The 26,251-nt window shown below is 29.8% G+C and overlaps 1 protein-coding gene across 2 annotated transcripts in view; it reads left to right on the plus strand.

Moving 5' to 3' along the window:
* The window catches only part of LOC142319740 (KICSTOR complex protein ITFG2-like), a 32,473-nt gene extending 10,055 nt beyond the window's left edge, over nucleotides 1–22,418 (plus strand). Inside the window, exons 2-5 of one of the 2 annotated variants that reach the window (XM_075357360.1) lie at nucleotides 1,822–2,087; nucleotides 13,533–13,727; nucleotides 16,713–16,950; nucleotides 22,029–22,418. In XM_075357360.1, the coding sequence (XP_075213475.1) occupies nucleotides 1,822–2,087; nucleotides 13,533–13,727; nucleotides 16,713–16,950; nucleotides 22,029–22,208 (879 nt within the window). In that variant the 3' untranslated portion in view covers nucleotides 22,209–22,418. The remainder of the gene's footprint in view (nucleotides 1–1,821; nucleotides 2,088–13,532; nucleotides 13,728–16,712; nucleotides 16,951–22,028) is intronic. The other variant, XM_075357361.1, reaches the window with a different exon arrangement.
* Nucleotides 22,419–26,251: the final 3,833 nt, after the last annotated feature.

A 26,251-nucleotide genomic window follows, 5' to 3' on the forward strand; every position in this document is an offset into this window, starting at 1 on the left:
TGTTGCCCAGTATAATTTGTTACTCTTTTATTTTAAGGTCTGCAATCAGTTTTATATCATTTAATTCTGGATAGGCCATATTAAACCAGTCTCAGCCAAATGATGCAGTATCTTCTGACACAGTATGTGTCGGAAGACTGTATGTTTGTTGGAGCATGCATATTAGTTGAAGATTATTGACTCACTAATAAGCTTTCAGCCTTCCCATCTCATTCAGCAAATCTGTAGCGTTTGTGCGTCACAGTGTATTCAACTGAGCAGCGTGTTTTCATTGTGGAAGAATATGTTCACACAACTTCTATAAGTTCTGGGGTTTCAAGGGACTTATCTTAGAAGTAATGTTCATTCAAAATTTAATGTAAAGATGTCGAACAACTGGCTCTGTTACTAATGCAAAGAGAGTGAAACAACTAACTGTTTGAACTTTAGAAGTTGTCACTGATATAGCAAATCGTACTGGAAGGAGTCCTCACAAGTCAACATGACGATTAGCCCAACAAACAGGAGTTTCTTGAACATCGTGTTAATGTTTACGTCACGGTTTAAAAATGAAAGTTTATCGTGTGAGTGTTGTGCATGAATTAAAACAATATGTTAGAGTAAACTAGCAAATTTCTGCTAGTGGCCCTTACAGAATATTAGCGAAGGATTCCTTGATTTTTTTTTCATTTCAACAAGTGTGTTCCATTTATCAGGCTACATTAATTCTCAGAATATGTGGCACTGTGCTACACAAAACCCATCAGAAACCACTCCTTGATTTAAACATGGTTCCCATAGGCAGGAAATGTCAGAAAAAATAAACTTAGGAAAAGCCAGGAATTTTTAGAAAAAAATAAGAAAAAATTACAAAAGATTTCAGTGTATTGTATTTTCAGAGGTGACTACATTAACAAATCTCTTTTCGTGGAAAATTTGCATGAAGAAACAATAATTTATCAATGAAAAGTTTTTATGCAATTATAGATGCTGGGGCAAGGACAAAAAAAAATGCTCACTGCAGTAGCTCTAGAAGACAATATGAAGATTGTCTTGTAGAAAAAATAAATAAATAAAATACTTCAAAATAAATAACAGCATAGAAGGAATTAATGAAAATTATATGAGCTTGTACATGTTAAGCAGAGATGTAGAAAATTCATTTTTATGATTTTAATGAGTACTATTTAAAAATAAGTAATATTGTTTCTGTAAAAAAAAAAATTTATTTTATTTTAAATAAATTGGTGGAAAAATGTTTTAAATAGTTTGGTAATTTAGTATTCAAAAACAGTTCTATTGACTGTTTTGATTGAGGTGGATATTGTAATTTTACTTTCCCAGCTATAACAGAAAAGTATATCAGTAAAATAAAAAATTAAAAAGTTGGTCTTTTTTGCTTTAAGGAGAGATATTAAAAAAAAAATATATATATATATATAGATCGTAAATAATATGCAAAAAATTTATTTCAATGCTCTCAAGTTGAAAAAATCTATTTTTGTTTGTGCGTATGTATGTATGTATTTTGCCTTGTATTTTATTAAGGTCCTTCAAAGCAAAACAGTACAATCTGGTTTTATTGCAAACAAAATCAATTTGAACATGCAAGAGATTTTTCCATCTTATAAAACACCCAGAATGTAATAACCCTACTACTCTTTAGACATAGTTTAAATTAACAAATAAATGTGTGTTGTAATAAATACTATCACTCGCTAAGATAAACATAATATTACTGTGGTGGTGACTTTTAAATTATTTTAACTCCTTTTAATAAATTATTCTATACTTTCTGTAACAGAATATAATCTGCATGTATACGATCATTAATATTTTCAGATTTTACTGGTCGGTGACATAGATGATGATGGTAATGAAGAGTTGGTGATGGGTTTATCAGATAGGGTTGTGAGATCTTACCGTTGGTCACAGAGTGTTACTGGTGGGAAGTTAGTCTGTCTGAATAAATGGGAATGTGCTAGGCAAATTGGCTCTGTTACATTAAACCGAGGTCCTAATGGTATACCTTGCCTGCTTGTTGCTCAACCCGGTGGAACTTTTATGAGAATAAGAACAGAAGCTCAGAATGTTGATAAGAATTCAAAGTAAGGCTTAATAATATTCTTTCATTTTAGATTTAATTATAATACTCTTTTACATTAATTTTTTATTTCTCCTGCGGTTTACTCTAGATTTTTTTTAACTATTTATTTCAATCGACCTTGTTTTTTGATATGTATAAGCTACATTTTGTTAGGACTCTTTATTTGTAGACATTGGTTAGTATATTACCTTTATTACCAGGGTTATACAGAAAGTTCTTGGGCCGACACAAAGAAGTCACATGTATGATCCTTTAGATGGCATGCTGCAAAGTTTCATGCGTTTAGTTGTGTGTTTGTAGTAATCAAGAAAAGCAAACAAGTTTTGATATGTTCTCAGAAATGGATAAAATTGAACTTTCAGGTGTTATAAAGTAGTTATTTTAAAAGGTTTAACCTTTATGAACATACAAAAAGATAGATTCCACTTTAAGGATCCTTCTTCATTTTCAGTGGTAAAAAAGTGAACTATTGAATTTAAACAAGGTCATACAAACACGGTCAAGATGATGAATGCTTGGATGTCCAAAAACTTTTACAACTGACAAAATTGTCACAAAAATTCACAATTCTGAATTAAATTATCCCTGACTGAAGGTACACAAGCTTGCTGACACTGCATAATTCTTGATGCATTTCATACATTTTACATTATGTTACTACATTTTACATTATGTTTTTGGTTGAAAAAGCTCTCCGCTCAATGGATATCACAAAGATTGACATAAAACGCATTAGACTGAATATTCTTGAGGGTGTTTAGACTTATACAAATGCAATTCTGTCGACATCTTATAAAAGTAGAAGAAATGTGGATTTACCTTTACAACCAGAGACCAAATACAGTGCATAGGAGCATGAGAAAGCAGGCCAAAGAAAGTGAAAATAGTTCCACATACAAAAAAAGTCATGGCTAAGTTTTTTCCTCACAGTGTGGGCTCATAGATTACATGGAAAAAGGCTGGATCATTATCAGGGAATATTACGCTTCGATACTGGACTGATTGAAGGGTGCTATTCAGGCTAAACATTTACATCTGACCAAAAAGAAAATGATTTTTCACTACAATTCTGCACACCTACCTGCACACTCGGATTGTTGCTGCAAAAACTATGAACATACGCTTCAAAGTGCTTCTACATGTGGCATATTTGCTAAATTTGGCTGCTTGGAATTATTTCTATAACTGAATCTGAGGAAATGGCTTGCTGGATGGAAGACTCACTTCAAATGTTGAGATAAAAGCTGAGATAACCACTTATTTTACAGAGTTGTATAAATTGCATTGTAGTGGCAAAGAAACTATTTGATCTAAATGTATTAAATTGCAAGAAAAATACGGTAAAAAAATAATTAAGAATTTATTTTTAAAAGTTGTGCTCTTTGTCAGACTGAGAACTCTCCAAATGGCAATTGCACATAATGTCATAACAATCATAATAATTTCACAGGTGTACTCATCATTTCCTCCTCAAATGCATTATTACCATACATTTTTTTTTTTTATGTTTTATGCAGAGACAGTAACTGTAAAAACACATCAGTATTTAAGAAAACAAAAATCTATCATAATTAATGAATAAATATATATTTTTGAGCATCTTTGAGAAAACACAGTAATGTATAGAATAGAAATACCAAATTTCAGAAAGTATTTTAACCAAGGAAAATACTAATCCATTTTATGATTGTTTTATCTATCAGAGTGATTTTGTTTTTACTCCACCAGATTTTCTGATTTTTTGATGATTAAATGTTTTGTTTGGTGATACAGAAAACCATTTATGGCATTTAAGAAAAACTTTTACTAAAGTAGGAGAAATTATTCCTTTTTTTTTTTTTTGTCTTCACTCATTTGACTGGTTTGATGCAGCTCTCCAAAATTCCCTATCTAGTGCTAGTCGTTTCATTTCAATATACCCTCTACATCCTACATCCCTAACAATTTATTTTACATATTCCAAACGTGGCCTGCCTACACAATTTTTCCCTTCTACCTGTCCTTCCAATATTAAAGCGACTATTCCAGGATGCCTTAGTATGTGGCCTATAAGTCTGTCTCTTCTTTTAACTATATTTTTCCAAATACTTCTTTCTTCATCTATTTGCCGCAATGCCTCTTCATTTGTCACTTTATCCACCCATCTGATTTTTAACATTCTCCTATAGCACCGCATTTCAAAAGCTTCTAATCTTTTCTTCTCAGATATTCCGATCGTCCAAGTTTCACTTCCATATAAAGCGACACTCCAAACATACACTTTCAAAAATCTTTTCCTGACATTTAAATTAATTTTTGATGTAAACAAATTATATTTCTTACTGATGGCTCGTTTAGCTTGTGCTATTCGGCATTTTATATCGCTCCTGCTTCGTCCATCTTTAGTAATTTTACTTCCCAAATAACAAAATTCTTCTACCTCCATAATCTTTTCTCCTCCTATTTTCACATTCAGCGGTCCATCTTTGTTATTTCTACTACATTTCATTACTTTTGTTTTGTTCTTGTTTATTTTCATGCGATAGTTCTTGCGTAGGACTTCATCTATGCCGTTCATTGTTTCTTCTAAATCCTTTTTACTTTCGGTTAGAATTACTATATCATCAGCAAATTGTAGCATCTTTATCTTTTCACCTTGTACTGTTACTCTGAATCTAAATTGTTCTTTAACATCATTAACTGCTACTTCCATGTAAAGATTAAAAAGTAATGGAGACAGGGAACATCCTTGTCGAACTCCCTTTCTTATTACGGCTTCTTTCTTATGTTCTTCAATTGTTACTGTTGCTGTTTGGTTCTTGTACATGTTAGCAATTGTTCTTCTATCTCTGTATTTGAACCCTAATTTTTTTAACATGCTGAACATTTTATTCCAGTCTATGTTATCGAATGCCTTTTCTAGGTCTATAAACGCCAAGTATGTTGGTTTGTTTTCCTTTAATCTTCCTTCTACTATTAATCTGAGGCCTAAAATTGCTTCCCTTGTCCCTATACTTTTCCTGGAACCAAATTGGTCTTCTCCTAACTCTTCCTCCCCTCTCCTCTCAATTCTTCTGTATAGAATTCTAGTTAAGATTTTTTATGCATGACTAGTTAAACTAATTGTTCTGTATTCTTCACATTTATCTGCCCCTGCTTTCTTTGGTATCATTACTATAACACTTTTTTTGAAGTCTGACGGAAATTCCCCTTTTTCATAAATATTACACACCAGTTTGTATAATCTATCAATCGCTTCCTCACCTGCACTGCGCAGTAATTCTACAGGTATTCCGTCTATTCCAGGAGCCTTTCTGCCATTTAAATCTTTTAATGCTCCCTTAAATTCAGATCTCAGTATTGTTTCTCCCATTTCATCCTCCTCAACTTCCTCTTCTTCCTCTATAACACCATTTTCTAATTCATTTCCTCCGTATAACTCTTCAATATATTCCACCCATCTATCGACTTTACCTTTCGTATTATATATTGGTGTACCATCTTTGTTTAACACATTATTAGATTTTAATTTATGTACCCCAAAATTTTCCTTAACTTTCCTGTATGCTCTGTCTATTTTACCAATGTTCATTTCTCTTTCCACTTCTGAACACTTTTCTTTAATCCACTCTTCTTTCGCCAGTTTGCACTTCCTGTTTATAGCATTTCTTAATTGTCGAAATTATTGTTAAAAAATGTTAATATTCTGTGATTTTTAAATAGAGATTTGTATCTTAAAGATAGTAATAATTTGATTGTTTTGTGAACGAATGCTCATATATAGTTTTCTTTTTTGTTCGCTCATTAAAAAAGCTATGAAGCTTTTTTAATGTTTTGTAAAAACATTCTAAATGAGCAGTTTCATCATATTTTCATTTAATTGACAACTCGAACATAAATTGTATTGTTGAATGCTGTTTATATAAGTTCGTCTTGTTTTTAGTTTATCCGATAATTAAAACAAATTTTATAATTTCAGAGTAAGCTAAAAATTGGTAACATTAACAGATTCTAACTCTAAATCACTTTTGGTAAAAGAGAATGTTTAATTAAATGAGAAACTTTATTAATCAAAAGACCATTCACATAAAACCATTTACAGTGATTTAGATGTACTTTGATTTCAATCAAATAGGACTCATTTTCTAGAACAAAACTTGTTTTATTTACAATTAAATTAAGAATCTATTCTCTAAATTACAGTTTTAAGTAATTAATGTGACAAAAAATCTGATGTGGACATCACATGACTTCCTTGTACGCCTGTTAAATTATACATACACTTTTTTTAAATGAGAAGTACTTAAACTTTTATTTCACTTATAACTTATGAATTTTTTCATATTTTTTTTTTATGTTGAATTGTTATTTATTGTAATTTTTTTTTACTATCTGAGGTTAATAATTATTAATAAATCAATATAAAATATATAAAAAAAAGTTAAAAAAATTAAATGAAGTTGGATTCAAGTTGATGTGTTCCCTTATAAGATCCAAATATTTCATTAATTAAAATTTTATTTGGTTATAACTCTGGAGACAATGAAAATAAGTACCACTTATGATGTATTGTTGAAAATCTCTCAATGAGGGCTTATTACTACACATAAGAAAAAGTCCAAAGTCTTTAGATTTTGGGCTTTTTTTGATACGTTTGGTCTAGTCCATTACAATCAAAAGGGGAGATGAACAACTAGATGTTACAACAGTCCTAAATCCAAAATGTCGACATTCTGATCGTTTTTTAGTTATGTGAGATACGTACATGTATCATGCCGAAACTAGTCAAACTGATTCAGGGATGGTCAAAATAGATATTTCCATTGAAATCTGAAAACTGACATTTTTTTTTTTTTTATTACAGTACTTCCTTTACTTCATACATGGAAGTAAAAAGCAATGTGAACAATGTTACAACAAAAGCTGCCAGTGAACTCTTGTTAGTATATAATGCATGTCTAATGAACAAGGAGAAACTGACATTAATTTATAAAACTTTAAAATGGTATCTTTTAATTAAATTAAAAGTTGTTTAAACTATTCTATTCATACAGTAATAATAATAATAATTATTATTATTAATTTATTGACAAAGAAACCAATATTGCAAATTATTTTTACATGGAAAAAAGCTAAATAAGTATAAATTGTCCCAATGACTATAATCTTTAAATTTTTTCTGTAAATCATTGTAAGACTTCACTGAGGTCATCAGCTGAGTTGATAAGAAAATTGATATTAAATTAATAGTTTGTAATTACTTTGAACTTATCTATAACGTTATGTATAAACTGGTCCTAATATTTCTAAAAGTGATTATAAATCTACCTTAACTTATACAAAAATAAAACCATCTAAATAATTATTACAGACAAATAATTAAACATAATCATTTTCAGTTTAACTTAAACATTATCTCTTCCTAATTTATATGGTTCAACATAAGAAGGACATATAAATAATAACAATTAACAAATGACGATGACAGTGATAATAAATGAAAAATAAAACAGTGCAGTTATCTTAATTATAATCTTGTTATTCAATAAAGTTATAATAATCATGAAATTACTAGTGGGAAAAAAGTGTGTGTGTGTGTGTGTGAACACACATACTTTTTTAACATAAATACACACAATTTAAAGTAGTAATAATCAATTATAATATATGTAAGCATATTTTATATAAAATATGTTAATATATAAATGTATAATAAATATATTCCCTCTAACTTGCTGAAAAAGAGTAGGATCAGTAAAAATAGAAATTTCAGAAAAAGTTTGTTTTAGTAATTTAATAATATAAATATTTAGTTGTAACATTTGCGTAGTAATTTTTTCTTGGATTACAATTTTAGAGCAGTTACAGTAGCAATGTATGGCATTAACAGTCTACAGCAAAAACTGATTTTAAATAATAAGCTACATGTTACATATACTGCACAAGCTGGGTTATGTACAGGGTCATTCACGGGAACCGGATGTTATTAAAATAATCATAAAAAATTGAATATTTACTTTAAAAAAATTTTATTGGTACTGAAACACTTGTTAAATCAAAGCATTTGTTACTTACTCATGAACAAAAAATTGTGTCCGGCAAGTGATGTCCAATTTGGGCAATACATCGTGTAGCCTTTCACGGTAACTGGCCTCAATTCTTTGCAGCATGTCTACATCAATCTGGGTGACGTGATGACGAATTGCGATCTTTAGGTCCTCCAATGTACACGGTTTATTGCCGTACACACGCGATTTCAGAAACCCCCGCAGAAAAAAATCACAACTACTCAAGTCGGGGGACCGAGGGGGCCAAGGAATGTCGCCGAATCTGGAAACGATCCGTCCCGGAAACAAGTTACGGAGAACAGCCACCGTTGCCCTCGCTGTGTGCGCTGTAGCTCCATCCTGCTGGAATAACACATTTTGAAAATCGATTCCCCGGTTTCGTAACTCAGGGATAAAAAACGTATTCAACATCGCAATGTAACGATCGGCTGTTACAGTTACGGCAGCGTCATTTTCTTCAAAAAAATATGGTCCAATAACACCGACCTTTCCTATTGCACACCAGACAGTCACCTTTGGGCTATGAAGTGGTCTCTCGTGAAGCTGATGTGGGTTTCTTTCTGCCCAATACCGGAAATTCTGTTTGTTGACGAAGCCATTCAGATGAAAACGGGGCTTCGTCACTCATTAACAATAACAAATTTTCATTTTCTTCAAAAACGGTAAGCATTTGTCGACAAAATTGTAATCGCTGCGTGAAATCTTGCTCGTTTAACTGCTGCACGACGACTATCTTGTAAGGATGGAAATGCAGGTCTGTATGCAGAATTCGTCTTAGCGTACTTGTGCTCATTTGAAGCGCTGCTGAATGCCTCTGAATAGAGCGGCGTGGGCTTCTGACAATGGCTTCCCTTACTCGTTCGATGTTCTCCGGAGTGGAGTTCGTCGCGGACCCGGTGGTTTTTTCTTCAATATTGAACCGCTTGTTCGAAGGTTGTTTACCCATCGCAATATTGTGTTACGAGAAGGGACACTTGCATTTCGATGGATATTAAACTGACGGCGGAAATCTCGCTGAACAACAGTTATGGATTCGTCATTTCGCACAAAACTGTCATATGCGTACAGGCGTTGGTCTAGCGTCCACGGCTCCATCTCAACGACTAAAATGTAAATGCTATGAACAAAGGAAACGTCAGACACCAGCCACGTGCCCCTCCCACCACGAACGCCCGAGTACAACCCACTTAAAAAACATCCGGTTCCCGTGAATGACCCTTTAGGAAGGGAGAAGTTGGAATTATTTCAAAAATATTGTGTAAACAGATTTGTTTGGTTTGACAAAAATTACATTGAATGACATATATTTAAAAAGGTTGATGTTATTTAGCTGTATGCCTTTCATGTTTGTTCTCATTGTATGAGGTCTGTTCAGAAAATAACCGAACTTTATTTTTTTAATCTTTATTCTTAATTATACAGATTATTGGTCCTTGTTCCCTTCAAAATACTCCTCCTCCACTATTCACACACTTTTCCCAGCAGTGTTTCCACTTTGCGAAGCAGTCCTGGATAGCTTCATTTGAAATGGTCTTTAAGGTCCATGAAAAATTTGTTTTAATGTCATCAGTAGTCTCAAAATGACATCCTCTCGTCACCGATTTAATTTCAGAAATAAGAAAAAATCGCAAGGAGCCAGTTCTGACGACTAGGGAGGCTGAGGGAGGACAGTCATCTGATTTTTAGCACAAAACTGATGAATTAACAAAGCTGAGTGTACGGGTGCATCATTGTGGTGAAGGAACAATGAGTTATCTCGTCACAACTCTGGTCCTTTTTTTTGCAGATTTTTTCATGTAACTGTTGTAAAACGTATTGACAGTATGCATGGTTCCCTGTTTCACATCGAGGCAAAAATTCAATATGCACAATTCCATTTAAATCGAAAAAAATAGAGAGTATCACTAAGACATTTGATTGAGACTGATGTGCTTTCTTGGGCATTGAGATTCTTTGCCAATCCGTTGTCATGATTGAACTTTTGCCTTGATGTCATAGCTGTAAACCCAACTTTCGTCTCCTGCTATGATCCTTTGTATTGTCATCGGCTTGTTTAGGATGTTGCTGACAAACGTCCACTAGATGTTCTTTTTGCTGTTCAGTCATCATATGAGGAACAAACTTTGCTGCAACTCGATACATGTTCAGTTTTTCAATCAAAATGTCATAGCGTGATCCTATTGACATGCTAACTTCTTCTGCTAATTCTCTGATGTTAAATTGGTGATTTAACATTTAACTAGGAAGTCGAAGAACTTCCTAGTTGAGGATAATCTTCAATTGACTGATGACCACTTTTAATTCGTGAAAACCATTCATAACATTACATACTATCCAGAGCATAATCTCCATAAGCTTGTTTCAAAAGTCGAAATGTTTCTGTGAAAGTTTTCCCCGGTTTCACCCAAATTTTTACATTGTATAATTGTTCCTGAAAATCACATATGAAAAAAAAACGCTACTCACACTTAAACATGTTGCACTCAAATAACAATAACACGAAAACTAAATGAGATGTCAACAATCCAAGAACATGTGGTTACAGAGGAGGTTATGCGGATCACAGTGCTACTAACCGCATGTCTCTAAATAATTCTGTTGCGTAATTAAAAAGTTTGGTTATTTTCTGAACAGACTTTGTACATTGCAGGTACTCAATATATCAGATTAATTCATCCGTATAATTTCACCATAGTATTTTTATCATTGTTAGTATAAGAAATGTGAATATTTGTCTGCTGATGACTTTGACAATGTAGCTCAAAGTAATCTGTGTAAAAATAATGTAGACAGTTTGTTATGTAAAATAAATAAGGAAATTCATTAGTGGATAATTTGGGCTTGCTATAATTTAATGGGGTATATGGTATTTTGAACAGAAATTTGGGAGAAAGAGAATAATCAAATTATAATTACACATGAACATTTATTGATTTTATTTTTATAGTTTGGGGTTCATTACTACCTCTTAATTTCAATCTGGAAAGAGATGAAGGAAAGGTGAATGGGGATGAAGATTTTATTTTTTTGCCATAGTACAGTATTAGGTAAATTCAGGGAGAATAGTATAATAGTTCACTGTTAGGGATAGATTTGATGATTGAATTCGTAAATGGAAAAATTTAGGAGACTATATTCATGTAGTTATATGACTTACAGGAAAACGTGATCTATGAATTTAACTGCTAATAAGTAAACTATTGAATGTTAAAATGTCTAGACATTTAACCCTCTCCACACAAAAAAAAGAAAAAGTAACCTAGCTTTGATTGGTTATTTTTCCTTGTTACAAAGTTTTTTGAAGTTTATTGGAAGCGATGCTTAAAATATTAATAAGGAGGGTGTTATATATTATTATTACTCCATGACTGAATAGTAGCATCTATGCCTTGCATCAGAGGTTCTGGGTTTGAGTCCCGGTCAAAGATTGCATTTTTCATATGCTAGAATTCATTATCGCCCATTACAGTTACTAGTATTGGGAGTCATCATAAAATAGCAAATCACTCATCTGTTACTGAAGAATTTTTTAGTGTACAAGTTAAAAAGAGAAGGAAAATGAATAAATTCCTATCAGACATTGTTAGATGTTTTTCGCCCTTAAAAAACAAAAAAAAAATACTCTTTTTTATTAAATGAAACTATGTACATACTATAAAAACATTATTAAGAGATTAAGAGAAGATGATAAATATAAAAAGGAAGAAAATGTTAAAACCCAAAAAAGAATAAAAAGATTAAGAGATGATGATGAATATAAAGAGATAACATTTGAAAACTAGAGAACATGTACACAAATTCAGATAAGAAGAATTATATCAAACCAAAGAGCGATTAAATGATTGGCAACAAAAAATAAATAAACGAAATGATGATTAACTTCGACTTAGAGAGAATATTGTCTGACAATATCAGAGAAGTAATGAACTAAAAGATAAGAATTTTTTGCAATTTATTAAAGATCGGGCATGTATGCCTCAGTGTATATGTTGTTCTTGCAAAGGGTCTATTTTTCAGTCACTCTGTAGTTAACTTTAATGTAGATAAAATTAAACAGAAATTCCAGAATAAATTAAATAAAATTAAACTACAAAATTCAAAGATAGTACGATTTTAAATTGTAATTTTCAATTAATATTAAATAATCAGATGTTTCACAAAATCTTTTACATATACACATATGTAATAATGTCTATTAAATTACATATACACATTTTTAAAAGTACATAAAATTTTATTTACTATTGATTTTTTTTCATATTTTTTTTTTGATTGTTATTGAATAATTATTTATTGTAAAATTTTAATGGGTTAATAATTTTTAATAAATCAATATATTTAAATTAAAAAAAAAAGGAGATGAAGTGTGATTCGAACCAATGTACCTTCCCTTGTAAGATTCAAATATTTCATTAATTAAAATTTTATGTGGCTTATAACTTTGGAACCAATGAAAATAAGTACTACTTATGATATATTGTTGAAAAGCTCTCAGTGAGGACTTATTACTACAGTTAAGAGAAAGACCAAAATTCAAATTTTTGGGGATTTTGAGCTTTTTTGGACACTTTTGGTTCAGTCAATTGCAATCAAAAGTGGAGATCCACAATTAGATGTTAGAATAGTCCTAAATCCAAAATTTCAACATACTATAGCTAATCGTTTTGCAGTTATGCGATATATGTACATACATTCAGATGTCATGCCAAAACTAATCAAAATGGATTCAAGGATGGTCAAAATGGATATACTGTTAAAATTTGGAAACCAACATTTTTTGCAATCACAATATTTCCTTTACTTCATACAAGGAAGTAAAAAGCTTTAATTGAGTATTTTATACGTCTTTTTACATTTATTAAGTTATGGGAATTAAAATACACTGGTGGGAAATGGAAAAAACAAATTAACTTTTGCCTTTTTTTCTACAAATTTCATTGGATATTTTTCAAATTAAGTCGTCAAAAGAAAATGTTTAATATAGTAATAATTCAATTTATTTTATCAAGAAATTTGGTAAGATATAAATCGTCTGTCTTTTTTTTTAAAACAGTTATTATTTAATTATTTTGTTTATTGAAAGAACTGAGCTTTTTCAAAGAATAGTTCTGTTTAGCACAGCATTTGTTTATAGACAATACATTGGATAACTTACATAAATGAATTGCATTCTAAATGTATTTTTCAGAACTTGTTGATAATTATATTAAGCTTGTTGTAGATTTGCTCTATTTCTCACATTCTATTAAGCTAGAAGTTAATTAAAATATCTTTTACTCAATATAGGAAATATTTGCATTCATATTCTTGGAGAGAGGCTTGTTTACGGATTGCTCAAGATTGATGTATGTTTAAAAAATTTTTAATTTCACATTTATGGGTTTTTGATTTTATTCTAGAGATGACAAACCTCCATTTGCATGCGTAGATTATCACCCTCTCACATCTAGCAAAATGAGAAACCCTAATATTTCAACAGAAATAATTGGTAATATTGAGCAAGGACCTAATAAACCTACAAACAAAGGATCTCCTTATGCTGTTGCAACACTAGATGGAACATTAATGTTAGTTCAGGATGAACAAATCATATGGTAATTGTATTAATTTATGTATTTGTTCTTTAAAAATGTAAAAATTTTTTTTTATATTTTAGATTTTACTTGTTTGAGCATGTGACCCATACACACACACTCACTCATTCATATAAATGCTACATTATGCTAAAAAATTAACTTGTATTGAAATGTTTAACTTTCTTCCCTACAAAAAAACATCAGATTTGCTGGACTTTATAGTGTGATGACAACTTGGTTTAGAAATTTTGATAAAGGAATGTAGTGACTCACTACCCATTAGCCTTTAGACTGCTGCACTCAATCTCTAGCTCTATTCTGTTCCTGCCCTGGAGTTTTCTTTTTTTTTTAGCATTTCTCCTGTTTACTGGATTTCTTTTTTTTAGTGCTGGTGTTAAGAATATTTATTGGCTAGGAATTTCTATCCATCTTTTGAAAGCAGACTCTTCTAAGACCAAAAGTCAATTTCCTGGTAAGGCCTGGTATGATGATAGGCAACACTGTTATTCAGATCGATGAAGAAGGCATGAAAACCATCTTAACTCTCAATACCCTAGCAAGTGTAGCATTTATTTGTTATTCTTTAGATTTATCAGATGTTTTTATCATATTCTATTATAAAGTTGTAAGAAGTAAGAGAGAGAGAGAGAGAGAGAGAGAGAGAGAGAGAGAGCGCATCAACTGAAGTGACTGTGTTGGTATATCCAGTTGTGAATCCTTCCTCGTGTAATAAAACTTAAGACTTGTTTTTAGTCTTGGTATTACAAAATATTCTAATTTATGATTAAATTAAACCATCATTTAGTATTTACACATGTGGTTGAAAAAACAAACACAATTATGATATATATAAAACAGTTCACACAGCAAGCAATTGATTTCTGTTTTTATAGAGCAAGAATATTTTTTAAAGAATTCTTTAATTTTTTAAAGAACAAGAATATCACTAAACAGTGTGATAAATAAGAACATGAACAAAAAAAAATTACAATGTACTTTTTTTATTACTTACATAACAATTAACATTCAAATTATATTTACCATGACTTGTTATCAACTGCTTATAGTACTTTACTGAAAACCTCCATTTCAAGGGAATGGTGCTCTACAGAATTGTCCGTATCTGGAAGATCTAATAATGGAAATCTAACTTTACTTATTTATCAGGTATTTAGTTGGTGGGAAAGTGATTAGCATCATACGAACAGTTTTTATGATACACCAGTAAGGTTCAAGTACAGGAAAATACACAATTACTTTAGACATAGTGATTTGAAATATATTAAAAAGGCTTTTTTTTTGTTACCAACTACTGCTATAGTTCAGATTAGATTAATAGCTCTGCCTTAAGCTCAAGGTGAATGTGATTCATATATATTATATCCTAAATTTCATTGATAAAAGCACATAAAATTCAATGTACTTCCGACATAAATTATACATTTTTCAGATTACTATTGATGCTTGACAGGAGATGAGGCAGTATGTATTTAAAATAAAAATGTTTTCTAAGATGATTTATTGGGTTATTCTTTAAGAGTGAAATGGTTTAAACAATATTTTCTGCAACAAACTTATTTTTGTGTTTGTATTAGTCAGAAAATGTAAAAATTAGGTATTTTTTTTTAAGAAAATTATTAAGTTTTTAAAATTAACAAAATAAATTTTAATAAATTAACTCATTCTAAGTGTAATGTGCTAGTATTAGCAAAGTTTATACACCTTCGCCGCATTTTGACACCTTTTGACGTATTTTTTCATTGCATTCCTGATTGTTATGTTATTATGATAGAGAAAATGTAATGCTATTACATTATTATTATTGTCATTAATTAATATTAATGAGTTGTTACATCATTAGAGGAACATTGATTTATTTTCCACATTCAATTATAATATAATGTGTAGTGAAAGATGTGTAACCCAGTCATTACATAATTCCCTTTCCTGTAGCCTATATAATATCAAAAAAGCATTGCTAAATGGTTATTGAGAGTTCAAAAATAGAAAATTGTAAAATTATTCCTTGATTATATTTTTTACTGTATTTATTTATTTTTTGTAGCTGCATTTAGAGCTATTTTTTATGTTATTATATCCTTTTTTTCAAGACTGATTGTATTTTTAATTTGGTTTAGTTTCTGTCTATCAACAACATTTGAAGCCCACACATAGGGCTTTTAGATCCGATATGGATGTAATATAAATTAAATACATTATCTTTTTTTTTTTAATTTTGTTCATCTTGATCTTTCTTCAAGTAATTGTGAAATTTCATTGTTTAAACTGATATTCTTTTCCAATTCATACACATGGGCGCTTTTTGTTTAAAAAGCTTTGGAGAAATGATGGGTTTCAGTTAGAAAGTATTTGACAGTTAAGTTCATGGTATGATTTGCTGTTTAAATACAGACATACTTATTGGATTACACATACTTTTAGCCACATCATACTTTTAGGAGTTAAGAAAAAGATTTACAATAATTCCTCACAGACCCACCGGGTTGGACTAGTGGTGAATGCGTCCTTGCAATTTTGCTGATTTTGAAGTCGAGAGTTCCAGTGTTCAAGTCCTAGTAAAGGCAGTTACTTTTATATGAATTTGAACACTAGATCGTGGATACCGGTCGATGTTCTTTGGTGGTTGGGTTTCAATTAACCACACATCTCAGAAATGGTCAACCTGAGACTGTAAAAGACTATACTTCACTTACACTCATATATAACATCCTCATTCATCCTCTGAAATAATACCGGACGGTGATTCCCAGAGACTAAACAAGAAAAAAAAAAATTCCTCACAGTTCTTTATTTTAATGAAAATTACTACAATAGAATCTTATATAGATTGTTTGTGCAAAAATCACTAATTTACAACCTATTACAGATAACATTGTAAATTTATTACTCTAAGAGTATGTTTATATTCCTTCAGCTACTGAAACATTCTTTTCAATTTATTTATTTACTTTTTTTTTATGATTACTAATTATGTTATTTTAGGTCTATTCAAATGGATCACCAGTTATTTGCATTAAGTAAATTGGATTTGACTGGAGAGGGGTTAGACCAAATTGTTGCTTGTTCATGGGATGGTCAAACTTATATATTAGATCAGAAAAAGCATTGTGTGCGTTTTCAGTTAGAAGAATCTGTAGCTGTATTTTGTGCCGGTTTATATTCATTCATGCCTTCTAATCCACCAGTGCCGTGTTTAATTTATACAACATTTACAAACAAGGTAAATTATAAATTAGTTTGTCTTATATTTTTGTGTGTTTTATACCTAAATGCTTGACTAGTCTAATACATGCCTAAATCTCTGTAATAAAATTAAGCCTTTTTTTAAAGATTGTATTTATAGTGATCTGCTGGAGTATTTTAGATAATTCCTCTATGTGTTATTAGATTTTAATTTCTATTTTGTAAAAAAAAAATTAAAATTATCGATGTTCAGATCTACAATCAAGTTTAGCTTAGACTTGGGTATTAATAAAAGTTTGAAGGTGGGTTATTAACTTAAGAAGACTATTGTTATGCAATTTTATTTCTTGAACTTCCAGCCCTTCAAATTCAGTGTTATTCGATGATATTTTATAAACTTTTAAACGACATCCAGATATTCAAAAAGGTCGAGAAGACATCGAACATGATGCAAGGTCTGAGCAACCTAGAACAACAATACCTAGAAGTTTACAAAATTTGTGTGAGATAATCCGGAGAAAATAACTTGAATTTTTGAGAGACAACTTGTGGATTTTGCACTATGACAACACACTGGCGCACTGCTCTATTTATCCAACAGTTCTTGGCAAAATATACTATTGTGATACTGCAACCATCCTAATCTCCAGACATGGGGAACTGTGACTTTTTCTTACTTCTCAACTGAAAAGGACATTCAAGGGTCAATTGTTTTTTGATAATAGATAAGATAAAAGTGAAATTGCAAGGCGATACCCAAAGAGGCATTTCACCTATGTTTTTCTTTTTGATCACACCTTGTATTTACCGTATGTTTATAAAAGACGTTCAAAATGACCATCCTGTGTGCAGTGATGAACTTTTGTGCTCGAATGATCTCTATTGAGTCAGCTGACACAAGATGTTGTCAATACCATCAATTTCTTGTTGAGTGTGTTCCTTCAGTTCTGTAGTGTGAGGATTTGATTTATAAATTCTACTTTTCAAATAGTCCCAAAGGAAAAAATTACAACTAGACATAAATTGTGAGACAGCTGCACTCTGCTGATAGTTCCTTCTTCTGTAAAAGCCACATGAACGCATGCTAATGAATCAGTTGCGACACGTTGATCCATCCTTGTTGGAAGAACCATACCCTTTTTCAAGATGTTTACTGAGTGTAGAATTCTAGATTTTTCAATAAAATTTTTCACATTTCAACCATCTAATAATATTCATTCTTGTGTGAATTAACAAACCCAGATGAATTAATCAGCTACTTTTTGCTGGGTTATAGGTATTCAGAAATGTTTCTTGAATATTTAATCCATTTTTTGAAAGGATCCAGAACATACATAATTTGAACACAAGTATAATTTTAGATATTTAATAATAAACACATAGTAAAAAAGAAAATTAAAATATATTTTTAAATATTGACTTAACTAGGCATAGGATTAAAGAAAAATATATCTATTTAATTTTTTAAGTATTTATTTAAAAAAAACTTAATTATAAATTATTTACCTTTTTTGCTTGTAAAATAATACCTTGAAAAAAAAAGATTGCAAAACTTTCTGACTGTTCTTTACGTTTAAAATGGAGTTTAAGTAAAATAAATTTAAAGTTTACTTAATTTTAAATTTTATTATTCAGCTTTTACAAATGCAAAAAATCAATTAATATTTAGTGCTATGAAGTTAATAAATTTTGTAAAATGGAATTAATGAAAATAAAAATTGAGAATATTATTAAATAACTTATATTGATATTATTATTTGATAACGTATATTTAATATAATAATAATTTTTATGATTATTAATAATAGTGAAAGTAGTATGTTTTTTTATTGGTTAGGCTGTCTGGGAATAGAAAAAAAATTTGATCCACAATTTTGATAAGTATAAAAATTTTCAATAAAATTTTGGGTTCATTTGATATTTCCCTTGATCAGTTATTTGAAGTTATGTATTATTAAAAGTAGAAGTGGGAAAAAATAAAAATTTTAATTAAAAAATTATCGAGCCATAAAGAATTAATATTTGGGTCCCATATAACCCGCTTCCTTATAAAGGTATCCCATAATGATGGGAAACATTTTAAATACAAATATCTGGAGTTGCAATAATAAGTTTTAATGCAAATTTTGGTAAATACATATTTGAAATACAGGAGTTTTACACACTACATTAAGTTTTGAAAATCAGGTGGCCACCATTACAACAAGAACATTCTTGAACTCTCTCTTTAAGCTGCAGAATGGTGTGGTGGAGCAAGTGAACTGAAATGGCTGCAATTTCTCTTCTGATTTCATCCTTTAATGCATTAATTGTTCGTGGTTTGTTGGTGTATACTTTCTCCTTCAGGTAACCCCAAAGGAAGCAGTCTGCTGGTGTTCTTTGTGGCCAATTGATGTCACCAAATTGTGAAATGGGGTCCCTGGGAAGTGTTGGTGGACATTTGCCATAGACTGTCATGCTGCGTGTCAGGTAGCACTGTCCTGTTGCATCCACATTTCTGACAGGCCGCGATGATCTAAATCAGGAATGAAACGTATTGAACATATAGTTATAGCATTCACCATTAATGTTAATGACAGAATCATGTCTGTCCTTGAAAAAGTACTGACCAATGATACATGCATGAATCATGGCACGCCAAACAGTAACTTTGACACTGCGAAGGTTTTTTATGCACATTGTGAGGGTTTTCTTGACCCCAAAACCTATAAAACCATTTACCAAAACCTCTTTATTAACGTAACCAGATAAGTGGAAATGAAATAATATTAGCCTTGATTTTTTCAAAATTTTCTTCTTGACATTGATATATTTATCAGTCCACCTATTATTCTTCCGTATGCATTGATTGAATGTAGAACTCAACAGAAAACCTTTTCAAGTAATATTCGAATGTGCGATTTGTTTAAAGCATGTATCAAGATTTTCAAAATTATTTTCCTGTTGTCTTTGATTTTCCTATATTTGAATCGCATACTCCTTAAAATCTTGCGAAGCATTTCCTATTTGAAATTTTAATTCGGGATACTCTGGCTTAAAAATTCTCAATACACTTCCTAAAGTAGAGGGCAGTGTTTATTTTTTCTTCATCAATAATTTCCTTAATATATGATCAGCTACTTCACAGATTAGCGACATGGCCCTAAATTTGTAAAGTTAACATTCCAGGATTTTCATTAGATGTGTTTTTTAAATTTATTTATAATAATGCATTTACTTTGGTTTCTAAGTGCTCTACTCTTTTGTCTAACTAGTGTATTGATTTTGGTTGAGTTAAAGTAACATTTGTTGTAAGAAGTATTGAAAAAATAGTGTTTTGTTAATAAAAAATATGCCATAGAGTTTCGAATATTAATGACTTAGTTTAGTTTCATAATAAGTCATATTTGGAGTACAGTTGTGAAAAACATCAAAATGTTTAGTAAAAACACTTGGGTTTGATTTGACCTGTGATTAAAATAATAGTTTATCTTAAACAAATTATTCAGTATTTAAGAAGTCAGTTACTCTACTTTCCCTTTATAACTAACACCCAGAAAAGTAAAAAGATATCATGCAGTATTTATTATTTTTAAATTTTTGTCTTTAAAAGATACCTTTTATTAAAATTAGATTATCATAATTTTATTATTATAAACATATTACTATGAAAGTTACTTAACCTCCAACACTTAACACTGTTGAGTGTTGAGCGGTTCCTTTGCAGAAGGATGCTTAGGCTCAACTGAATGTGTTATATTTTAATGTTGTTGGCTCTTTGATACTGTTCTGCCTCTGATCACTGTACTGTGGATTGTTATTAATAAATAATACATCCCGGTATGATGCATATAAAATAATAAGCTACAACTACTATCGTTATATAGCTGCTTACAGGCCTTGGTTCAGGAAAGCTATTTTATAAATATTTTGAGACCACATGAATTAATTAAATCAAAACTTGAAAATGTTATTTTAATTACTATTTTTTAAATGAAATATTTAATCCTTAATCTACCTTTTATTTAATTCTTGTAAATTATTTATAAAAAAAAACAAAACTATTTTATTATTAGAACTAATTTAATTATGTATCGATTCTGATATTAATAATTATAAATAAAAACTTCTGTTTAGTCTGGATTTTATTATTTACCCTAAATTTGTCTTTTAAAATATTTAAACATACTGTATACCCTTCAAATTAATATTTTTATAATTGTATTTGTAAAACAAATTAAATTTACAGAATTTACCATAATGACTTTCCAATTTGGTTGGAGATCACCAGTCAAGAAGAGATCTGCTGTAAATCTATCAAAAAGAAATTTTTTGAAAGGAATTAAATCAAACATTTTTCATTGTGTAAAATATTCTCTTTTGTAAGAAAAGACATATTGAAATCAAAAAGGTGAAAGTTTTAACAGCATTGCATTAGTGATTTTTTGATGTGGTTTGAAAATTTTCTTCTGAATTTTAGTTAGGATATTGAAAAAATATTACGGTGTTTTCATCTAGCAGCTGGTAACTTCTGCTTGTGTTATGATCACTTCTACTTAATAAATAAGAATTATAAACAATTTCAATGAAAAAAAAATTGAAGCCATTTTATTTCAGGGAAACAAAAATTGTTCGTTAATAATTTTAAATATTAACATTTTCCTCATCGTTAAAATGATTTGAGAAAGAATAAGGAAAACTCAAAAAACATAATTTGAAATGTTTCTAAAATATTTCTTTCAGTCCCATAAAATAGTAGTTTATATTTTCAACCTCCTAAACTAATTTAACACTTTAAGTCCTTGATGTAAATTTGGAACATAATGGCTAAAGTTGTTTGTTTCAAGGATCAATATAGATAGTCAATATATATTTTTTATGAGGATCATTGTTTAATGGTAATTTATTTAGTTAAGATGTTTAATTTATATATATTGTTATACAGTTTTGGTGTATGTAATTAGTTAAAGATTAAATTTGCAAGTTTTGTCTTGGTGAATTATCATACAGGCTTTTGGTTTCAAATTACTATTCTTATAAATGCTAGGAACATAATTTATAATGAAGGAACATAATTTTATTACATTAGTCAGTTTAGTGATATAATTTATTTATTATTGTATTAAATTGTTTCAGATCTACATATATTATAACATAAAACTGCCTAGTTTAGCATCAAAAAGCCTTATAACTCATGTTCTTGAAGAAGGTGAATTGGAGACCCTTTATGGTAAAGAATTGATTTTTGATAGAGAAAAACTAAAAAAACTTATTGAGTGGTGCCTGTACAACAAACATAATGGTTTCACATATTAAAACTACATCATAGTGATTTCAAATATTAAAGTTTATTTTTTGTGTGTATATTATTTTGAATGTATACTTGGCGTTATGGAAAAGTCATTTTCACTAAACACTTTTAAAAGTTTGTGAAAAATGTCTTTTTAAGAATTCATAATATAATGTTTATACTGCCATGTTCTTCTGTTTTAACCATACCCTGTCAAATTAAAAACTTATTCATCATTTTGTTTTATTAAATTTTTTTCAAAACTAATTGTGTTACTAATATGGTATTACTATATTTTTAATAAAAAAAATTGCAAAGTAATGTTTTTAATTCACAATTGTGTAGCCTACATTTTGTTAGATTTATAGATTATACTGCAGTTGAATAGTGAACATTTTAAAATAAAAGTTGTTTAGTGTAAAATTTGAAGTTTCTTTTCTGTGAATTAAAAATATCTTAGTAAATACTTAATTTCCTTCAAAAATACTGTTGTTTACAATCTAGAGTCTAGAATAATTATTGTTACATCATTATGTTTTTTTTCAGGAGTCACAATAACTTAATAACTAATAATATATGAAGGAAATGACATTTTCATTAGTCTGTTTTGTCATGGACAAGAGGTTATCCAGAAAGATATGTTTCCAAAGAGCTATTAAGAACATACTGCATGGAATTTTTTTTTCCTCTTTGTAGTATAAAAACTATTTTTCTGCATAATTCCCACCATTATTGAGGCATTAGTACAAATCTTTACCTTTCCGATGGTCTTCTTTTTGATGATTATGGTCCCTTCCTGAAATTCTTCACAACAATTGTGTTATGAGGTGGCACAGGACCATGGCAGGCCCAGTCTTTAAATTTCATTCTACATTTCTTTTTCAGTTGTTTTAATTTTATTTTAAAAGGCAATTTCTACAAATATCTAAACCATTACAAAGTCAGAAATATACTGTTTATTAACAGCAGACATCTGATAGCAAAATAAAATTGACAGAACTAATGCATTAAATTAAAGTATAGTTTAAAAAACTATTCTGTGCCTTTCATTGTGGCAAATGGTTATAGTGTTAATATAAGACAACATAAAAACTGCTAAAATATATTTATTTATTTAACCTGTTTGGATGATGTAATGACACATATGAACTATTTTTTCCATTTCTCTTTTCTATAGAAATTGATACTTCAAAATTAAGATGTTTTAAGTGTTATTTGCAAAATAAATAAATTCAGCCAAAAAACTTTTAATTTATAGTAATTTTACCATTTTACATTTATTGCATTACCTATTAATTCATTTACATTAAGATTATCCAATAAACATTTCATCAATTGTCATTTTACATTTAAATTTCATAATAGCACCTCATCAATTTGGCTCAATGTGATAAAACTGAACAACAACATTGAACGACACAGTGGAAATCAGAATGACAGCAGCGTGATGGGAGGCTACAGTAAAAGAACATTCAAAATAACTGTTACAAAAATTAGGCCTATGAATAGCATTTTATAGCCTAATGATACTATTCCCCTATATTACTAAAAGTCTAACTCATTTTTACACAGCAGCAGGTGATAGTAATACACAAACCGTACTATTATGGCAAAACGCCATGGGACTGGTTTTCACTGCCGTAATAAATAGTATGGCAAAACGCATCTAAAAGTTAAGCTGAGAAAAATTGATTGGTTGATTTGGGGTTTGTGATTGGTTAATATATGATTTTCAGATCTGCAATTGGTCAAAGGAATTATGTATTGTGTGATAATAATTTGATCCATTCTGATTGGTCAGTTCCTTTCCGTGGTCAATGGTTAAAATTTAATCCATTAAAATTGGCGAGTTCTTTTCTGTTTTATAATTGGTGTAAATACATTGTTTTCCTACACATTAAAAATCTTCACATTCATGATAATTAATAATGAATATGAATAATTAAGATGTGATATTCTGGCTTGTTGGAAAACAGTGTAATCTGATTAATTGTAAGTATTCTGTGCTGGGGAGGAAATACTCTGTGAAGACTAGGATCCTTTGTTTTTATTGGATAATATTTTATTCTCTTTGACCCACATCTGGCAGGTCGACATTCCCAATGGAACTGTCACAAGAATATTGCATTTCAACTTGAAATGCCACTCCCTACAAACTGATGGTTGTTCAAGAACTGACTCCTTGTGTGACTGGAAACAATACTGAATTGCCATGTTGGTATTGATAGAAAACTGTTATTTTCACAAGTGACAAAGCCCATTTTCACCTGTTGCGTTATTAAGTATTATATTGAGTATTGGTCCAATACTCATCCAAAATAGCTTCGCGAGTGTCCACTTAAAACACAAAGGCAGTGATTCAATGCAAAGTTGCTGTTGTACAGGGATGGATTAAATCAGGAATCAGTATTTCAGCAATGTGTTTTTGCATACATGTGGCTTTAAATTTAGCACATGAATAAAAACAAGATAAAATTTGTCAGGTTTTTTGCCTCATTCTTTTTTTTATGTTTGATCAATAACAACAGTTTGCTAAACCATTTTACTCTACAAGTCATTACTCGTATTAGCCTGATCACTTACTTAAATCTATGCATTGTTTGTTTTTTAAGCACCTCGTCGAATTAAATACTTTGAATTAAACATTTTTTTGGATGAATTAAATTTTTTTCCCATCATCCTTACAACCTAAAAGATTGATCGTAATAATTCATCCCTATATAATCCTTAAATGATACCTTTTCACTATGATTTTACAAGTACACTTTTCTAGATAGTGCAGTTAAATTCATCATTATAAGTCCTTTTTCCATTCAGCCTTTCTAACATTTTTATTTGTTGTAATTCTCTTATTATTACTGATTTTCTGGAAAATCAAGTAAAACTCTGAATAACCGGAGACATCATGAACTAATTTTATTCCTAAATTTTCTCCAGTAATTTATTTTTAAAAAATCAATTGTGAATGTAGATTTTCAGTCACAAATGTTGAAATTGAGATTATAAGTTTATATATGTTTTGATGTTGTCAATCCATGTTGGTTAAAGATTTTGTATATAAAAATGAGGTTTATTTAATATTTATCCATAGAAATTATGCTGAAATCATCTTCCCTATAAATTACAAATTATTTAATTTAGTGCAATGTGGTTCAGCCTGAAAAATAATTCTGTCAGTGAAAATGACTATGGTAATTTTCTACACAAATCTTAATTTTGGTTAGCAGGATAAATAATCCTATTTTTCAGACTAGAATTACATGTTCATCTCCTACATGCATTGTCAGTATTTTGATATATTTGCTTTAAAGATAATTTGCAGGCTTTTATACAAATTACATTATTTTAGACCACAACTGTTATTTGTGGGCATCATTTATTAGTAAAAACAAGCGATGAGAAATATAGCTAAATATTAAAAAACATTAAAAGCCTCGTTTTTCAATCTGAAATCAATGTAGATCAGCAAGCAGATTTGACATCAAACCGTGCATAGATTTCAATTCTGAAATTTCAGCATCCAAGGTGTCAACCACAGTAAAAATAAGTATGAATGATCCAGATTACATTTTTGTTTCATGATTCTTTGAAGACAATAAATGTTGTAGATTTAAATTTGATTGTTTGAAGACAATAAATGTTGAAGATTTAAATTTGATTGTTTCATATAGTATATTACCATGGAAATTAAACATTTAGAAACCTAAAGCAGAATTGTTGAAGAACTGATGTTCATAAAATTATATTCATAATACATTTAGAAACCTAAAGCAGAATTTTTGAAGAACTGATGTTCATAAAATTATATTCATAATTTTTTTCTTTTTTAAAAGTAAATTAGAGAAAATCTACGAATAACTTTTTTCTTGATTCTCCAGAAAATGCTGTTTTTTTCCAAAGGCTAACAACTTAAGTGTTATTTTTCACGCAGTTTAAAAGTGTAAAAAGTTTTACACAAAAAGTGTAAAAACATTTTTTTGAGTAAAGGTTTAGACTACTCAAAAAAATTTCCACAAGTTAGGAACATTTTTTATTTCAACTTCCTATATTCTAGTACTTCGTGTTTATT

The sequence above is a fragment of the Lycorma delicatula genome, chromosome 2, assembly GCF_047948215.1.
Source record: "Lycorma delicatula isolate Av1 chromosome 2, ASM4794821v1, whole genome shotgun sequence".
Classification (NCBI taxonomy): domain Eukaryota; kingdom Metazoa; phylum Arthropoda; class Insecta; order Hemiptera; family Fulgoridae; genus Lycorma; species Lycorma delicatula.